At 28.7% G+C, this 20,735-nt stretch overlaps 2 protein-coding genes and 1 long non-coding RNA gene across 4 annotated transcripts; 2 read left to right on the forward strand and 1 right to left on the reverse strand.

Moving 5' to 3' along the window:
• The first annotated feature begins 5,179 nt into the window (after positions 1 to 5,179).
• Positions 5,180 to 8,692, forward strand: LOC111035043. The gene is made up of 2 exons (XR_002604604.1): positions 5,180 to 5,236; positions 5,995 to 8,692. It is a non-coding gene; the product is annotated as an uncharacterized LOC111035043 (long non-coding RNA).
• A 328-nt stretch (positions 8,693 to 9,020) lies between these two features.
• On the reverse strand, positions 9,021 to 18,033 carry LOC111035040 (rho guanine nucleotide exchange factor 10-like). 2 transcript variants are annotated; one of them, XM_022316532.1, is made up of 18 exons: positions 17,959 to 18,033; positions 17,624 to 17,809; positions 15,835 to 16,106; positions 15,478 to 15,751; positions 13,531 to 13,669; positions 13,289 to 13,460; positions 12,996 to 13,151; positions 12,635 to 12,931; positions 12,480 to 12,572; positions 12,188 to 12,412; positions 11,946 to 12,107; positions 11,704 to 11,877; positions 11,458 to 11,629; positions 11,259 to 11,401; positions 10,967 to 11,187; positions 10,601 to 10,892; positions 10,404 to 10,532; positions 9,761 to 10,294 (listed from the first exon to the last, which is right to left on the reverse strand). In XM_022316532.1, the coding sequence occupies exons 3-18, from the start codon at positions 16,084 to 16,086 to the stop codon at positions 9,761 to 9,763; spliced, it is 3,435 nt and encodes a 1,144-aa protein (XP_022172224.1). In that variant the 5' UTR covers positions 16,087 to 16,106; positions 17,624 to 17,809; positions 17,959 to 18,033. The 2 variants fall into 2 exon arrangements, with proteins under 2 accessions (XP_022172225.1, XP_022172224.1); XM_022316533.1 differs by lacking the exon at positions 17,959 to 18,033 and having other exon boundaries at positions 9,021 to 10,294; positions 17,624 to 17,950.
• A 100-nt stretch (positions 18,034 to 18,133) lies between these two features.
• Positions 18,134 to 20,259, forward strand: LOC111035042 (OCIA domain-containing protein 1). Its single transcript, XM_022316536.1, has 6 exons — positions 18,134 to 18,534; positions 18,658 to 18,781; positions 19,066 to 19,255; positions 19,331 to 19,467; positions 19,525 to 19,648; positions 20,035 to 20,259. The coding sequence occupies exons 1-6, from the start codon at positions 18,475 to 18,477 to the stop codon at positions 20,150 to 20,152; spliced, it is 753 nt and encodes a 250-aa protein (XP_022172228.1). The 5' UTR covers positions 18,134 to 18,474; the 3' UTR covers positions 20,153 to 20,259.
• Positions 20,260 to 20,735: the final 476 nt, after the last annotated feature.

Here is a 20,735-nt window from a genome sequence, read left to right on the forward strand (position 1 = left end):
GGGTACACCACCCATTGGCCTACTTACGAACTGTGTGTGTGCGTGTACTTGTGCTATATTATATTCATATATATAGTTATATATATCACAGTCGTTTTGCTTACGAATCTCTTTCGGTCGGCGCGTAAATGTGTTGTGTGTACTATGCTACGTAGGTTAGTTGTACGTATATGTAAATGTAGGAAAGTGTTCAAAATATTATGCTGCTATTAGACGACTACCGTCGTGGAAACTGGAAAGTATGTCAAATTTGAATGTTTATCACGGGGAGGTATTTTTTTTTTTCTGTGGGAGGGGTCGGGATGATATATTATGATAAAACTATTGTAGTTACAATTTAAAATGCATACAACAGTATTGGTTATTTTTTTCGAGATTCAGAAGGTAGCGATTAATTTATTGGAACAATTACCACAATGATGTGGTTTTGTTTTGCGTGTATAAAAACACTTCTTACAACATAAAAATTGCAATAATTAAAAGAATGAATAACCGTAAAAACCCTTAAAATATTTATACACAATATTAGCATTTTCTGGTATTAATATAATTTTATAAATATTTTAATTATTATTCTATTTAATCTATTAATATAAGTTTTTGTCTTTTTTCCGTGTTATATTAATACAATTATTTGTTTGGTCAAAAATCTTGAAAATGTAATACATAGTTCCTCAGAAGTTCGTCTGATACCAGTTTAAAAATATTATAAGAGCTAGTTTGAAGTTCAAGTTTTGACTGCATAATAATATTTATCGTCGAATTTAAATTCAACACATCCGTTACAGTGACCTATTAAATGACTAGGTACTCTAAACTTATATGGTAGATTGAGTGCTTCTTATAAATCATGCATTGTGTATGCATGACATATCATTTATATTTAATTCTTATTTTTATTTATAAAAAACGGGTAAAATATTATACATAGTGCTTTTAAAAATGTATAAACAAGCTATAGCAATGGAAAGCTAAAAAGTTAAATAAAAGTAAATTTTAATCTAAAAACAGAGTAAAAAAAAACCTGCATTGGTTATCTCAAAGTATATCATTTAACCCGAATGGTGAAATGCGTAGTATAATTTGTTGTTTTTGTGTTTTGGAGTTCATTTTAATACAATCACGGTCAACTTAACATAAGTTTTTTTTGTTCACCGACACTATAAACATATATATATATTATACCTAGTCTACAAAGTAGTAATTATTGTGATAAAAAGGTCGACAGCCCTTTGCAAAGTACTAGTTACTATTTATATACCGCGTGTTACATTTACTACCAACGATATATAGAACATTTGTATGCGTATTATATATATGTATACATAATATGTATGTATACGCTTGTCCTTTTATTTTTAAATTAAAAATAATAAATAATATTTTGAATTTCCGAGTATTTAATATGCATGACTTAAAAAGTACCTTGACCTACTTATACGAATAATCATCGTAAGCAACAGTGCGATATTTTGTATTTGTACTCCTGTACATATAAAGTACTGCAGTTCGTTAACTGAAGATAGTACTGCAATACACATAAGTGACAGATACATATGATGGATCTTACTATGGTTTATTACTCAAAACAGAAAAACTTTTTTTTTACCATAAAAATTTATTATGCACAATCTGTACAGTATTACAGCAGTGTATTTAATAAGTTTGATGACACGTAATGTTATAACATAGCAAAGAAATAATTAACATTGATGGGCAGCAAATCGGCAGTGCCATCCAACCTGAATAACTCGATCAAGCTATAAATAAATTAAACCAAATATATTTTAAAATATTATGAAAATTAAGTAAACTACACTTAGGTAGGTAATTATTACAATATTATTTTATAATATCAGTACAGCTGTAGGTAGGTACATCATGGTTGCCCGCATTGGTGTTTAAGTTGAGGTAGGTACACTATAGGATATAGCGTATAGTCGGTATCTTTTCCAGGGAATTTTTGGGTGCTGCATGCTTCTTATTAGTTTTTGATTCTGAGAGGAAATGAATATATTGTTGTTAGATGTACAGTGAAAATGTGATTTTTTTGTTTCTGACGTCTCCTTTAGGAGCAGTATATAATATATATGTATGATTCAGTCTTCAACTTTGAAGGTAGTTCTGATAGCAAATCGAACTTGGTTTAGGGAGTATTTCGAATATTCCGAGAACGTTTCAAAATATATGGAAAAAACAAAAATGTTCTTTATACACATTAAAATGTTCGAAAGTATTTAGACTATGTTTAAGCCTTTAAATTAGGAACCTTTATAGCTACACACACAACTTTTTCAGGTGCATACGCCATACGCGTGATATTGATTTACAAATATTTAAATATCTAATAGTAATAATGTAGGTATGATATCATAATATTATAATAATATATATTAGATGTGACATTTTTGGCCAAAAATTAATTCAACCTCTGTATTATAAAAATAGAAAAATAAATTACTATATGGTAACGCAATAAATAAATAATAACATTTCCTTAGAAATATAAGACGGCGAGCGACAATCTCTGCACCTCTACTTTTAGTATGCAATGATCCATCATTGAATTCAAATTTAACCCATTACAGAGACATATTTAATGACGAGAAACACTCGAAACCTACTCCAAAGCAAAGTTACTTCTCCGATTTGTGGTATCTATGGTACAATAATATTACTTTGGTAGCTGCCAGCCATGACCCCCGACTAGTTAAAGAAAGGCCCCCCTATCTATATCCTGGATACGCTACATTGACTATAATAGTACTGAGCAATAAGCATTATCGGCTTTGTTTTATGTATCTTTTAAAATTATTACACGCAACTCATTAAAATTAAACGATTTTTGCCGTTCAATCCATCACGAAGCCCTCCTATAACGCCTATAATACCTATGGTCATATAAAAAGTATATGGATATTTTTCTGGTTTTTATATTTTAGACTGGTTATTTTTAAATCTTCTATAGTACGTATATATATATAATATCAGTTATTATACTATGTTTTAAGGTTCGCAAATTATTTTATGACCTGCAGTATAGTTTGTATACAAATTGGCAAACATATATTATTACAACTCAAATAGCAGTAAAACATTTAACGATACAATTCTTCATAAACATGAAATGTTGTTATGCCAGCTGTATATTATGTAATATTATAGTTACAAGGTACACAAGAATCAACGTTTTTCTTTCGTACTTTAAATGACATCATTATGCAGAAATTTGTGATTGCAGTAAATATATATACATTAAACACAAAATGTAAGTAAAGTGCAATAAATAATATAATAAAAGAAAATTAAAGTTTAAAAAAAATGTCCTACAGATATTGTCGTCACGTTAAATAACGTGAGTCCAGTCGTGATAATAGAAAATAATATTGAATCGATAAAATTGCATGCCAATTGATTGTATGTGTAGAACGTGGCCCTAAGACTAAAGAAAGGTGTGATGAAAATGCATAGTATACCTACCTATTATAATATTTATAAGCTCAATCTAATGATTGTATTTAAAATTGAATACTTTGTGTCTATGAATACTTAAGTCCGGTTCAGACGAAAACTCGTTGCCCAAGAGTCCAAGCGGCATAGCGGCATATCATGGCTGTTGTCTATTCTTACTTTTTATATCTAAATTCTAAGCTCCTCATCTGTCAAATTCAAAATGTTGTCACATGGCTCCAAATAATCAACGGAAACATCAAACTTTGTTAGATCACACCCATCCAAATCGGGTATAATGATTTCTGAAGTCTGGACACAGTATTTTAGGTGATAGGTGCCTACAGCAATAAATTCTTCATGCACTTTAATAAAGGACAGGAGTGTAGCTAAATTGCCCATCCAAGACGCCGTGTAACTTTAATAAGTTAAATTATAATAAAATAAGAATCAATGCGAGGTTAATATAATTATTATTGAAATGTATAAAATAAATTTATTTTTGAATGTTTGATAGTTACCCTGAGACGTCAAAAAAAAAAAATTGGAATTTAACAAGATATGAAAAGGCCCGTCGTTGAATTGCATTTAGTACTTACAACCACATCGGTAACCATAAAAATTAATAGATAATTAATTATTATTATTAGTATACTTTAAAGAAGATTTCTCATTTAGATACTGAGCAGGACAATGAATTTATTTTTTTACAATGATTTGTGTGTTTTTTTTTGTGTCTGTATCTGTATCTTATCTGTAGTTGCCTGCTTGAATTAAATAAAATTTGTCGAATTAATTGTATAATAATATGAATATGATTTTTTTTTTTTGATACAATTATTAAATATATAAAAATATAATAATAATAATAATATATATAAAATTAACTCCCTCTAAATGGACCAAACAATTTGCCACTACTTGCAACGGGGTGTACCCCCCCCCCCCTCCAACTATATACTTTCTTATTCTTTCAAAAACGTTTACCTACGTGTTTATTATTTTTTATTAATACCTACAGTAATGTTAACAAAAAGTCACACGACACTAGAGTAGAGAGTGGCGTGTAAGAGTACCTAATAGTAAAATATTAATATTATAATAATAATATATAGGTCCCTATTTTTGGGTGGTAGGTATTTATAAATTATAATATTTAATGTGTAATATATTATTAAAACTGGCCAATCCGACACATTTAATAAACTCGCCGACCAACCGATGGACTTAGCTTAATGCCCCCAATAAAGGAAATTTAAATAAACGTTTTAATCTTTCATTCACGAGTCCGGGCTGGACACGTATATATACATATTATATGTATGTATACGAACCAAGTTCGATCGAAGCGTATATTTCGGCGTTTTCTTGTGGTTCGCGTGCACTCGTTTTTATTACATTGACCCCGTTAAGTTGTCGTTTTAATATTTATATTATGGTAATTCCGCTTTTTTTTTGGTCCCTCTACTCCTACGCAGGGGTTCATAACAAAATATATATGTACCTAGGTTACACACAAATAGACATATGATAATATTATATGTAAGTACCTACCTATTATGTATAGGTACCTACTGACCGAAAGAGCAACAGAAGAATATTATGATGGTAATAATGTTAATAACGATTGTGTATTACCATCAACGTTTTATGTATAATATAATACATATACCTAAGCTATATAAACTACGTTATATTATAATATACTTTGTATTTTTTTGCTAATAGACGCGGTTCTCAAGCGGCGGCAGCCTCTGCCCGAAGAAATAATGAACATTTTACACAGGTAGGAATTACATCATAATAATCGCCATAATTCGTTGTCCTTTATTTGCAACGAATTCAACCACTAAGCATTTCAGACTTCTTAAAGCAACACACCGAATAGATTGAAAAAAAACTTTCTTTAAAAAAAAAAAAAGTTACCCCACTCAAACGTATCAATAGAGCTATGCATGAAACAGGAATCAGAAGTGGAGGACAAACTATATCTTATCATTATATCTATATTGTTATAAACTTATAACATTTATTTATTATGTATAACATATTATTATATTGTCAAAACATAAATTCAATAAAAAAAAAAATTCCATCGTTAAATTGCAAGCATAGAACTTATCGATACCACTCGCCACACACTTTGCTTGTGTAACCCACCACTATATACTATAATATTGCAAATAAATATTATTCAGTTATAACCCATAGACAGAATTTATAAAAAACAGTTTTTTTGTTGTAAACATATTTTTAAATGTTTAAACAATGTATAAAAAAATATGGAAAAATAATATGGAAAATAGTTTTAGGGTGGATGGGAACCCAGCCATTTTTTTACTCCACAACATCTTCAAAACAAATTTAATTGAAATTCTAACAATTGTATACTCATTATACCGTGATTTACAGCCTAAATGTATATTTCATGGAAAAATTTACCACAAATTGTACATGTTTTTTTACACGTTTATGTATATAAAATGTGTTAAGCAAAATCACTTGTTAACACAATAACACAACAAATTTCAACCCTACTTATAGGTACAGAAGCGAACAAACACAGTTGCGAGATTGGCAATATCGGTCAAGTGCAGCGCATCGGGACCAAATAAGTTGCAAGATGGGTAACAGGTTTGGGTATCCGTTCACATCTTAAATGCCTATACTTAACGTATCGGTTGTAAGTGACAACTCAAATTTGAGACTCTGTAACGAAATTAAGGTAATTAGTCCAACAGGAGGGTTCCTCAAAATACCGATTTTTGTTGATAGTGATATAAGATTTCCACCAAGTTATATCCATTTATTATAGGTTAGTCTAGGTTTTTGTAAATTTTAATTTGTGTTTAGTAAACTTCTAATGCCGATGTCACAGGTTTTTAATAATCTCAAACGTTTTCACTCCCCCCCCCCTTATCCTAGGATAATTTTTTTGGGGGTGAATCAGTATATTTATCCCCACCTCCTAACGGTAAAATGTTTACTAAAAACAAAGGTTTATAGATTAGGCGGGGCTATAGGCATCGCACCAATTTCCGGGCCTATATATTGACGGATCCTTAAAATTTTTCGAACTTACACCACCACGATTTGAACAATAGGAAATATCAACAATGTATGTGATTAAAAGGTTATTATTTGAAAAATCAAAATCATTCGCTTGTATCAGATACAAGCGTAAAAGGCATACCACAAGGTGATAACTGCCAAAGTTTACCTACCTATACCTATTACCCATATATTATACTCTAAATATGTGAGGACGAACACAGGAAGAGTATATTCAATATTGTGTAAAGAGCGGACTGTTTTCATTATGAAGGTCGAGACGAACATAATAAATACTAATAATTAAAGGAAAAAACATATATTTATTCTTTTTTTTTACACAAAATACAAAAGAATTTCTTTTTACAAATAAAATCGTTTAAAACTAAGTTGGTTTAAATTATTATCATGTATAGTGTATACAATATTACAACCACATTCGATAATTATAACATAATCATATTGACGTAAAAAAAAAATATATATATAGGTATATAGTTATTATAATATATGATTAAAAATTTCGTTTCTCGACTTTGATATACTTAGTAGACACAGCTCGTTCAAATAGACATTAGAAGTAGTACATATTGTATTAAATTATGTACTACGTATAATAGAAATATATAGTAATATAATGGGTGTGTTGTAATAAAAATATAATATGAAATAATATATAAAATCTTTTCTTCGAGACGGCAAAACAAAAGAAAAACAAATAAAATATTCGTATAAAAAGCGATAAAAAAAAAAAATTTAATACAAATCTCAAAATACCATTCTTTTGCAGCAGCGCGAAAGGTAATCATTTAAATACAAACAATTATAATAAATGTAAATATAATTCACCGTGTAACATTAGTGGTAATAGTAGTAGTAATAATAGTATATAATCGATACTTTTTATAAGCAATTACAGGTACTGTTGCGCTGTGTGTGTGTGTACAGAAATACCGAGCAAATACTATTTTTTTTTTTTATTATACAATATAAATTGACCGATAAATGTGTCAGGGCAAAAATTAGTTTTGTAACATATTAAGCTGATTATTAACGAGTAGAAAGAACATAATATAATAATTGTTTTATGTTCAACAATCTATACATTATTTAACGTCACAAAACGTCAACGGCTATTATACTGACGTCAAAATAGCAATTTTTTAACTTATAAATTATAATAATATGTTTGTGCACGTGCACTTATGTGTGTGTATCTGTTTCTTAATTTGTACTTAATTGACTAAATGTATAATGTTAATATATATGTTTGTGTGTGTTTTGTTATTAATTTATTACTTAAATAAAACTAAAAGTTTGGCGCAGTATCTAGGAAGAAACACAAATTGTTTATATATATATATATATATGTGTGTGTGTAATATTATTATTATGGACTAATAGTAAGTGACAAATGTGTGTCAGATGTAATAATATTAATACCATTAAATACAGTTTGTCATTGTCTTATATAATAGGTATAATACAAAACTCTAAGTAAATACCTATGATAATATTACAATGTATATATTATAATGATTTAAAAGCATTTGGGTGAATTTTAATAAGTATATCACAGTATTAAATATGGGTAAACACTTATACACTGCATAATAGTATTTGTGTCTTCAAGGGCTTAAAGGAATTGAAGGTACAAGTAGCAATGAGGGGACAAATGAGTTGTATTAAAATGGACACCGGAAAATTTTTTATATTTTCACTATTAATACTAGTCATCCGATGGCAATAAAAAGCCTCATAAAAATAATATTGCTTTAAAAAATTTGAAAATACCATACTGTTTTATTGATCACAAACTTATATCAATATAGTATAAAGAGATTCAATCATAAGAGTAGTGAGCAGTCAAAAATACTTAATATATGAGTTAAAAATAATAATAAATGTATAAAAATGTTTGTGACATAAAATACTGATAAATGTTGTTTGATTATTAAATATTTTCAACTAGGGACAGTATGAGTGAAAGAAAAAGTAAAAATTTACAAAATTGGTTAATACTTCACTATACTAATTTCAAGTATTCAAATTGAAAAAAATGTGTTCGGGTAGTAGTGTAATACTGGAATTTATGCATAGTACATAATCTAACAACAAAATGGATTGGCGTACAAATAATAATATTTCATTCAAATTAACCATAGATTTGTATTGTTTTTTTTTTGTAATTGCAAAGTATGTATTAATAATTTAAAAAAACAATAATTTTTAATTATTCAGCAGCACATATAATAATATGTTATTAATTGTACACAAATATACTAATAAATACTATCTTAAATACTTAGAATTATATATTAAGTATTTACTATCTATAATCAACAAATTCAAGGCATTAGAGCTGATTAAGTCATACTTAGAAAGTTAAAAATAATAGAAGTAATAATTAAGGAGTTAAAAATAATTATTGAGCGGCTAGAAATGTTAAAATATCAATTTAGCTAAAATAATACATAATAGTACTAAAGAACTGATTATGAAGAATGAAAAGAAAATGTTTATGGATAATATGAAGTGTTAAATTATTTTGATTGCAACAAAAGGTGAATGGAACATAGTGCATTGACGCACTAATGGTCTGTTCATATTAATTTATCATTACTATTTTCAGAATAGACATAAGAAGACAACTATCACAAATTTATTTTTTGAATATAGTCAATAATAGTTTAAATTATAAGATAAAATAACAAAATAAGAAAATGAGAAAAGGTTCATTACTCAGGTAATTTGTAAAATAAAAAATCACTCTTTTCACAGCTATGTTTCGTTTAAATATTATTATTTAGCTTAATATGTTTGACTTAAAAACTATAATTAATACTATTTACAGTTACAGTATACAGCTCTAAGGAAGAAGAATGTTTTGATTTGGCAAGATAAAATGGTCATTTGGCTTCAAAAAGGTGTTTCATGAATTTTTATGTTTAAAAAGCATAAAGTAATAATAGAATTTGGAATTTTTTTTTAATATAAACTAAAGGTTAGTTTTAATATAAAAGAGTTATTTTCTAACTTAATACAACTCTGAATGTATAGTAATTATTAATTTATTTAATGTTAATTTTTAAGTAAATGATTCTGTAGTCAAATTAAATAAGTTTTTAATTGTTTTCACAACCTAAATATGTTCTAAATTATAACATTATCAATTTCAGAAACACCCTGTAGGTTAAAGATAACGAGTTACCTACTACTCAATAACTATTAAAATTAAATTACCATTACCTACTTACATTTATAGCTTAATTTCCCAAAGTATTATGTAAGCATTATTTTCAATGGTTGAACAGCACGGTTGTTGATAATTGACATAGCCACGTCCACAAGACACTGTTACTAAAGTGAAATCTTTTTTGGATACATCTGATGATCTGGCATGTTGTACTGCTGATGATTCATCAGTTGATCGCAAAGACCATCGACTCGAACTTAAAGCGTCTTCATTTTTATCATAGTCTTTGACACACATTAAACGACCATATAGATCATAAATATCACTTGCTAATGTTTTTGAAGGTGGACGTTTCAGAACAGTAGGTGGATCTTGTAATGGCACCAAAATAGATATCGGACCGGTATGCCCATGATAAGAAACATTCACTTTGCCACTGATTATAGGTACACCTTCTAAACGAGGTAATGGAACAGTTAAGCTAATACCAGCATCAGTTCCAACCCATAGGAGACCTTTACAAGCCATAAGTGCAGTAACATTAACTGGTGTAGCAGTGCCTTTTAATCTTATAACATTTGATGCAATATTAATATCCTGGAAGAATATCACAAGAAAAAACAAATAATATTTTAAGCAAAGTATTATCATTGTAATTAAAAAATTTCAAATATTTTTCTATAAACACTATAAAAAATGTATGTACCTGTAAATGTTTAAATGTTTCAGTATGGTACAAACAAACAGTTGTTGAATTCATTAACGAAAGCCAAAGTCCAACACCAGAATGAGCCAAAAGATTAACATTTTTTCCGTGATGAATGGTAAAATTTTTCTAAATAAAAATTAATGTATCACATTTACTAGTTAAATTAACTATGTATTATTTAATTTTATATTTACTTGAAGTTCTCCAGTGATAGCACTCATAACAAATACTTGTTTTCCACATGCCACGTATAATGATAAATTAATAGGTAATATACATGTTATAGGTGCATCGGGACCCAAAACTACAATCTCTGGTTCTTTGGACTGATTACCTCTTCTATAAAGTAGCAATGAGCCATTTGATAAAGCTACAAACACAGTATCACAATGGTGTTTGATAGCTGTGACTCTGAGGCTCTCGTCTTCGCCTGGTAATGAAATACTTGCCTCTTCTGACATGTCAGCAGTATTAAAAATCAAAATACTAAAAGACAAAAATTAAAATTATTAGTCATAAATAATATATTTTTTAAATATTTATAGAAACACTTTAGTCACCTTTTATGATTGGTACCCATCCAAACTGTATCAGAGGCTCTGACATACTCTATAGCTGTTACAATGGTTTGTGGCAAATCTAATGTTGTAATTTGTTTTAGAATACAAGTATTATTGACAGACATGATGGCTATATGCGTATTCATCGGAATATTTGTAGTGCACACCCACAAATATGAAAATTTACCACAGCCAGAAGAATAAAAACATCCACAAGTCACCTGTACAGTTATTATAATATGAGTGAAATTAGGTACAATTTAAACAATTTGTAATTGAATTTAAACATTACCTCTGCTTGTTTGCTAGACGTAGTTATGGGATGAGCACCCACAAATAGAGGCATCTTTGTCATTGGGCGCATCAACTCTTGATCAGGAACTTCCCAAGCAGGAGAATTATTGGGATCAAGAGCCAAGCGTGCAAGCCTTAGTTCTACAAAATATTTTTAATAGTAAGAAAAGTAAAAACACAGTCATTCTAGAATTTACCAGTGATCCACCCTTTGCGTAAATCAGGATTTTCCATTTGAAAAGTGTATCCTTGACGATTAATAAATAACTGGAGACAACAGGAATCCATCCACGCTACCTGATCTCCTTTGTATTGCACTTCACACTGTATTGCATTTAAGACTCCTTTTAAATGATCTGGAGCAAGATCCTAAAAACAAAAAAAAAACATTATTTAAAAATATGTATTTATTATTAAAATTATAATTTTTAATCAGAACTAACCAAATATGTGCCTTTCAATGTTGATGCTAATTCAACAATACGGCTGATTACTTGATAATCATGCATTAGATGGTTCATTTCATTACATAAATTGTCTGTTGTGATACTATTATGTGATGCTGCACTACCAGCAATTGTACGTGAAACACTAGGTAATGACAATGTGTCAATGACCTATAAATAGAACATATAAAAAATTGAAAAATATTTTAAAGTCAAGAAATAAAATAACTGTAACATACTTGAATTTCAGCAATTGGAAAACTCCATTTGAACGTTAATCTTTTTTGTGATGTACTATTGGAATCTTCTTTGTTATTCACAGAGACACATACAAGCAAATCATTTAGTAATAACAGACGTCGAGGTTTACATTTTCCAATGACCTCTCCGTGATTAATTTCCTATAAGTAATTTAAATAAATATAATGTATTTTTAAAAGTATTAAAATTTAAAAATGTATTGTTTTTATTAAAAACTCACTATTTGAGTAACGTCGTCTTGTCTTAAGAGACATCTGTTGCTGTCTGCTATTGGACGAACAGCTAACTTACTAGATACAGATTTTAACATTTCTTTAAATGCTTGAGCTTGCTCACTCTCGCGTTTCCTTTCATTGAGCATTTCTGCTAAAGATTCCAATTGAGTTAATGCTAACTGTAAAGACATTCTATCGGGATGACCATAACCTGTATTATGTAATAGATCCTAAAAAAATAAGCAAGTAGTAAAAACATTTTTAAATCAGATTTAATAGATAATGTTAAATACAAACCTGGAGGAAAAGGATGAACTGTGGAAATCGTTGTACAGGTTTAACCATTAAGCTATAAAATGAAAGACGGTCATGGGATGCCTCTTGTCGATTCTTAAAAAAAAAATTAAAATAAATTATATTCAATATAAAGGTAAAATACAATTAATACTAACTTTAAAAAATTCTGCAAGAGATGCTTTTCTTTTGGTTTCAGTTTTTGCCAATTCCATTGCATTTAAAAAATTGTTAATAAACCCACTATATATATCCAATACAATTGCTTTACTAAAAGATCCGACAAAAACATCACCAATTCTATGATCACGATCCCAATTTGCAACAGCTTCAGCTAACGCTATTCTAAATAGTGTATGGCACTGAAGTATCTCTGGAACTCGATGAAATAGTATTGAAATTTTGGACTGACTTAAAATTGATGGCATACTTTGCTCCAGAGGCTTTTTGTAATCCTAATATCATAAAATATGCAATTTTTAGATAGATATATTTTTAAGAGCTCTATTATTAACTCACATTCACTAGTCTATGAAGAGTAGCTAGGTATGAATTTTCACTTCTCACTATATCATCAACAATATATCTACGTCTTAGTTCTTGTTCAGAAATATCGGGAGGTGCTGGCGGAAGACTTGGTGGAATAAGTCTTCTAGAAAAACAGTCTTCTTCAACCTATAAATGACATTAATTTAAAATTAAATATTACACATTTCTATAGAATCAAAAAATGTTTACATAATATAATATTTTTTTGGGGGAAGAATGTTCATAATATTAGAATTAAAATTAAAATGACAATAATAATTTACCTCTGGTAATAAAGGCATTTTGCTATTTGGCCGAACATCTAGATCGTATTGTGAGCATCTTCTTAATGAAAACCATCTCGATAATAAACCAGGACTAGAAGGTGGATCTGGGGATGGAGGGTTCTTTGTCCATCTCAATGTTTTAGAAACATTGTTTCTAGTATCATAACTTCTGAAATTAAAAATTTGAAAAATGAAAAAATATACAATTGAGAGAATAGCAGAGGAAAGTAAGTACATACTTATTACTTTCTTCTTCGGATGAAAGCTCTGGATCTCTGTCAGAACTTGAACTTTTTTGTGAAGGAGTATGGCGCTCATTAATAGTGGTTGACTGTGTTACTTCATCCCATGAATTTTGTCGCCATCGCACAGACTCATCTGTTTGTAAAATGGAATATTTAGGAAGGTACAATTTTTTTTTATATTCTTTTATGTTCTTAAAACTATATTTCATCAAATTATAATGAACAATTATTATAGCCAGGCCCCACATTAAATTTTGGACCCATAAACTAAATGTTTTTGGGGGCCCTATACAAAAATTCTAATAAAATACAACCCATTACAAGTAATGCAAATGCCCCATATACAATTTCTACTTAATATAATATTAAAACACACATTTAAGTATATCATAAATTATTATTTAATATAAAATGAGTATTTCTTTCAAAATTTCAAAAATTACAAATTAATTTCAACAGGCCCCTGTACTCCAGATCTAACAGCCCCTTCCTCCTGGGGCCCTGATTATAGTTTAAGTTATAACATATTATTGCACTGTTTAACCACCAATTTAAATAAATATAATTAGAGATAGGACATTGATGACTTTTGATTTTATTTCTACAAGTGATATATAATGCTAACCAAGTTATACACATTTGCATTTATTATGATAAATACATTTTGTTTTTATAAATATTACATTAATTTTGCATATTTAATTTAATTTATGTTTATTTCAAGCATTGTTTTGTACAATTTTAGACTTCACAGGACAATAAAATTACAATTTAATCTTATCTCAAAAACATATTTTATTGTATCTATATTTATCTGTACCAAATCAATTGATATTGAAAAAAGTAATAACATTTATTAATGATTTTTTGATGACAAAATAATTACCTTTGTGTAGGCAGTACATTAATAGTTTTAGTAATGAGCACAGAAATACTGCTCTTAAATGTATAGTAGCAAACAAAATATATCAATGTAAAAAATTTTAAAATTCCTAAGACTAAGGCATTAGTAGAAAGACAATAAAGAAATATGAGTGAGGTTAGTAGTAATATTTTTTCAATTTTTAATGATGTTTTTTTTGTATATTATATACAACTGCCTCTGAAAAGAAATTTAGTATCCAACATCAAATTATTCTAGATATGAAACATGTGCAGAATCAAACAAAAACTGAATAAAGTGAAAATAAATTTTTCATTATTTATTACATAAAATTATAAGTTGTTATGAGTGTTTATACATTAATATAAATTATTTGAAACTAAAATTTGTGACTTAATTTAGTAGTATATATAAATTATTTGAAACTAAAATTTGTGACTTAATTTAGTAGTATAATACGTAATATAACACAATTGGTAAAATTGGTTAGTACTATAAATTATTTGTATGATACAATCACACTTAACTTTTGACTCCAATAAACTATTATATAAAAAAAAATGTTAACCTGCAAAAATCTAATATTAAATTTGAAAACAGTGAAACATTATAATAAAACATTTTTATAAGCAATAAACCAAACTGGTTTAGAAATGTTATCTTATTTTCAATTATTATTTCTTGTAAAAAAAAAAGAAACATAGAACTGCTATGAAGTCAACTCAGCTTAAATAAATAGCTGATAAAAATATTTAAAAAAAAACGATTTGAATTAGGTAGTATGGGGTTACTTTTGTGACACAATCATAAATTTACAAATAATTAATTAATCCTGGTGCACTTTATAATCACTATTTGGTTGATTGTAAATACTACAATAACAATAATTGAAGAATAATTTTAGGTCTTATCAGTAATGTATAATTTTTTCTTTGACGTATTCTTGATGTGAGCATAATGATATTTAATATTTATTGAATATAGAGGACATACAATATTTTAATATATAAAGTAAAGTTGGATATTAACGATTGAATAAATGAAATTAATTAACTAACCTGGAAGTGATGTTTTACTTGGACTGGGTGAAATTAATGTAGGCATTTTATTCCAAAACCGTTTTGTGCTAAAATGAGATTTACGAGGCCGGCTTAAACTATTTGTGCCACAACTGCTAGCATCACAAGCAACACCACTATCAACACTTAAATTCACAGGTGAACCATCTCTAGACGTTCCTAAGTTAAGGCCAGTTGAACCATTATTATTTAAGCATGCACCATTGTCAGGCATTATCATCGCTTCCATTGATAAATTTAATTCATCCAAAACCTTGACAAAAAAATATAAGTGTAATTATTAAATTAGACCTACATAATAGTTTTGGGTGTCGTGTTATTTAAAAAAACACTTGCTTGTAAATGTTTTGAATGGACGTATCTAACTTCTTCGTCAAGTTTAGATGTTCCGATCTCTTCATATATGTTCTCTTCACGTCCATATCGATTGATATAACTATGTTTTGAACACGCATGTGGTTTAGATCCATGAGGACCATGTTCATAATATGCATAAGCATAGTCACCGTTGCTGGAAGCTGGTCCACTGTACCTGGGACAAGTACGTCGACCATCGACATATTGTGATTGTTTATCTCTAGATGCCATTTTAATCAGCTATGATGTACCTAAACATACATGAATACATACCAATTTATTAACAACTTTGGTATTTTAATAATTTAATGATGTTTATTTAAAACAAAATGATTCATTAATCAAGTTTATTGTTTATTAAATGGAAAATAGTTCTTATCTAACTGCAAGGCTGTGAACATGTACAGTGAATCATCTTTCATGGACATGTAAGAAAATGAAGAAAAATCCGAATCTTATGAGATATAGAAAAACAGTCATTTAGAAATCTGATACATAAACTCTGTCTTAGAAGAGAATAATCCCTTTTTGCCCATTGTGAATGATGCGATTAGTCGAGAACTATATGATCATGATAACACCGGGAGATGCGCAGCACTGACGTAAATCGGTTGGCCGGCTCATTATTCTCTTTTGAGACAGAGTATAATTATTATTTTAATAAATGGTATTAACAATTGTAACTATAATTTTTAGTATAGGTAAAACAAATTATGTTCTACATCGTATAAATATATTAATGATAAAAAAAGTTTAAGGCCCAAATACTCATAAACAAATCCATAATACTGACTATTTAATTCCTAATAATTTTTTTTTTTTTATAGCTTTTATTTAAAAATCTAGCTCAACAGTTATAATACATTAAAATATTAACAAAGCAATATAAAAACAAATAGAATAATAAATAAAATTAACTAATATATAACTAAAAAAAAAATTTAATAATAATAGTAAGATTAAAGTAAGTAACAAAAACAATCAAATGACAAAACCAGGCTCCTGAATAAAAGGAATAATAATAATAATGACCAGTTCAGGGTTAGAATTTAGAATGGAGTAGAGATTAAATGAAACATTCAAGTTGATAATAAATTACTAATAATTAAAATAATAACGAATTTCAAATGAAAGAGGAGTCTTTATCCAATGTTCTAATTATATATTTAAAAAATGTATGTACATCAGTTTCATTTGAACTGCAACTAACAAATATTAAGTAACTAAGTGTATAAAAGATAAATATTTGACATATAATATATAACACTTATCAATCAAAATTTTGTTATTACTAACAGGTTAATACTAATGTTCACATAGTTTAATTGTTTAATTAAACATGTATACAAAAAACAAATTTATTCAATCATTTTATTTCACAAATAAATTGTCTGCTGCTAATACAAGTGGTCCACAAAATAGATGTTAATAAAACGTATGAATAAATATAATTTTAACGATTTTTAAAACTATACAATAATCTCCTACCAAGTATAATAACTGTACTCTAATTTTAATAACTTTTAAATGTATTGCTATGACAAGGAAAATGTCAGCTTAAACTCAATACAAGGATGTTGTAACAAAACTACCTATTATACCTAAATAAATATATATATTTTTTTTTAATTTTGGGGTGTGTTGAACGACTTGAAACAAATATTGTCTTGCTGTCAGTTTTAATTTTATGAAATATTCTATAATCATCAATCTACTTAATAAAAATAAATGTTAAAATCAACTTGACAAAAATGATTGGAACACTTACGTTTTTCGTAATACTATCCATTGCCGGAGGTACGATTAAGTAATTCGAAACACAAACACTAATGCAAAATTTTGATTGCTTATGAACAATCGTCTTAATATTTCTTAGATCACGACAACGACGACACTACACAATTCTAGGGAAATCGTACGCCGAAACTATCGTAGACTACGATGTGAACTACAACTAAAAAAAAATTTACAAATTAACAGAAAAAAAATAACTTAATCAGAGTAACAACATTGGTTAATTGACATTATTGGGGGGACGACTTGTGTGATTTGGGAGAAGGAATAAAAAAAACCGTACTTAAAAAACAATATTATATTATGTACCTGTATAGTAAAGTAATGAAATTAATAATGATGGAGTGGTGAACAGATTATTTATGAGGACGCGTTAGGAGGACGGTGTCGTGGCTGCGCTCGGCCGACCGTCCGCGGTTGTTATCACGGTCATTAGACGCGTTTCTCCTCCATGTCTGGAGTGTCTGCAACGATAACGATAAGGCTCGAAAATCAAAAATAATAAAATTTATCATCCTGTCATCCAGGGAACCGGGTGCGGGTTCACTACATAAAATATTCGTGGCTTCGTGCCGTCTCGTCAGCCTGTAGCTGACAATTACTATTTGCGTCTTGTGAACCTACAACTGTTCAACATTTAACATCAACAATAATTATTGACGTCAATCCATAGAATAAAGATTGGAAAGCTAAATTGCTGCAGACCGTGCGTTTGTTATTGTCAACAGTAAATAGTAATTTACGTCAGGGTGAACTGTTCCACTGTACAAATAATAAAATAAAAATACTTTAAATTGTCCGTCCGTTCAAGAGACTTAAGTGACAATGGCCAATCTACATTCCGGCTCTCCGCAACAGCAACAGAAACCGTCTCCAGATTCAGTGGTAAGTCATATTTTGATGTCTCCTATAGTTGTGCCTATATTCTATCAACTGTATAGTTGCATTCCCGCATCCATAAAAAGTATTATTGCATGGAGTTTATTTTGATTTTTCCTTGTCATCTAGTTTTATCAGTTCTCGCCGGAAGAAACTAGAGTCATGAACGAATGCAACAAAGAAAGTTTTTTCCAGAGGAGCTTGCCATTATCGCTGATCACAGGTGCTATTTCGTATGCTGCTGTCAATGCTGGTAAACTATGCCATTATTATTGTTGCTATGATTGGTTTTTCTATAGCTCTAACTTACAGATATAAAAACTGTTGTCTTTATTGATAACAAAGGCACCTTCAAATATGACATATTAGGTTTATGAACCATCATTTAAAAATGGGTCTAAATTGCCTTGAAAGCATTTTGTATATTTTTGGATGTTCATTTATTAATGAATGTATTATTGAATGTCTAATGTCTTATCGTTTTGTTTGCAGTTTACATGAATATTATACATGATTGTAATTTGTTTATTGTTTAAGGTTATTTAAAGCGGAATGTGAAATGGGGCCCATGGCCTAAAGTTATGTTTGGTGGTCTGGTTGGTTATCTAGTTGGTAAATATTCTTATCAAACTATATGTGCTGAGAAATTAATGCAGCTACCTAATAGTGAACTTGGACGAGTTCTCAGAGAGCGCAGAGGAAAAGCAAGTGGTGAACTTTTCCAGGGGTAAGAGAATAACATAAAATCAGTAATAAATCAGTCATAATGAATAATATCCAATTATTTTATTTTATTTTTCAGAAGTGCCATTAGTCCCACGATCTATACATCTGGAACTGATACACCAGCGCTTGTGACAGACTATAAATCTGAAATGGGTATGGATATGCATAAACCTATGAATTCTTTAGATACAGATTATAGACCCAATTATGATGGTAAGATTAATACTATAATTCTATTGTAATCATATTTCAAATCAATTTGTGTTGTAGGTTTACCACTTAGGAAGGATAATGATATTTCAATGTCAAATGTTACACCTACTTCATATGATGATCTTAGGAATCGTAATAGACAAGACTATGATAGAACACAACCAAATAAAATGGCATATAGGTAAATCATTTAAATACTTTATTTTTATTAAGAAATAAACTTGGGTAGTCGCCTTGATTAAGGGTGACAAAACGGGTGTTGCCTGACTGCCATTCAATGGTGCCAAGGGTCTTTTTTTATGAGAATAGAGTATTATAGTTTTTTTGGTGTTACATATATAAACGATCAGTCTTAGTGTTCATGAAATATAATTTAAACATTAATAAGACTTAACATAAAAAAAAAAAATGGTAATAATTGTCATTAATTTAAATAGTTCAGTTTACCAAAGAAGGTTGTTTATTATTAGTTCTACATAAATAATCATTATATTAAGTAATGACTTGCTTTAGTTTGTTTATGATTTTAAAATAACATAATACTGGATATTATTTGTAATTATATAGGCCTCCGCCTCCATCAAATACGCAACCAATATGGGATAATCAACCTTATCCACCATTGGATCAACCGAGGACACCTCAACCCAGAGAATCGCGTAATCAGTATGGAGATGTTGTATAGTATAACTGAAGATAAAATCGTTTCCCATTTATTAAATGTAATATAATATTAGTTTTGTTTGTTATAACCTAATAAATTTTTTTCAGCATCTGAAAGTACATTTTTAACTAATTTGTTATTTATTTAGAATACCATTTACTGACCACTATAAATTTGTCATTATTGGGGCAGAATAACAATTCATCCTGATTAAATTAGTAAATATTCCGTGGTATAAGAATGCAATCTACTAAAATGTAAATTGAATATATTTCTAATTTATGATCATGGTTGAATATGTATGTCATATATTATATTATACCTAATAGTAAATGTTAAAAAAAAGGTGGAAAAGTGAGTACTGCTTTGCTGTACAGTAGTTGCCGAGCATATTGTTGCAATTGATATTTGAATTTAATGATAAATCATTGCATATTGAAAAGGAAAAACAATTCTGAGCAGACATTGTGTCATCCTAGTACACTTGTCAAAATTTGAACTTTAAATGCATATAAAAAATAAACATTCCTATTTACTGGATATTTTTTAACTTCCACTAAAGAAACTTATGAAGAACCTTGCATCAAATTTTACAGTTTAGTGC

The sequence above is a fragment of the Myzus persicae genome, unplaced genomic scaffold, assembly GCF_001856785.1.
Source record: "Myzus persicae strain clone G006 unplaced genomic scaffold, MPER_G0061.0, whole genome shotgun sequence".
Lineage (NCBI taxonomy): Eukaryota > Metazoa > Arthropoda > Insecta > Hemiptera > Aphididae > Myzus > Myzus persicae.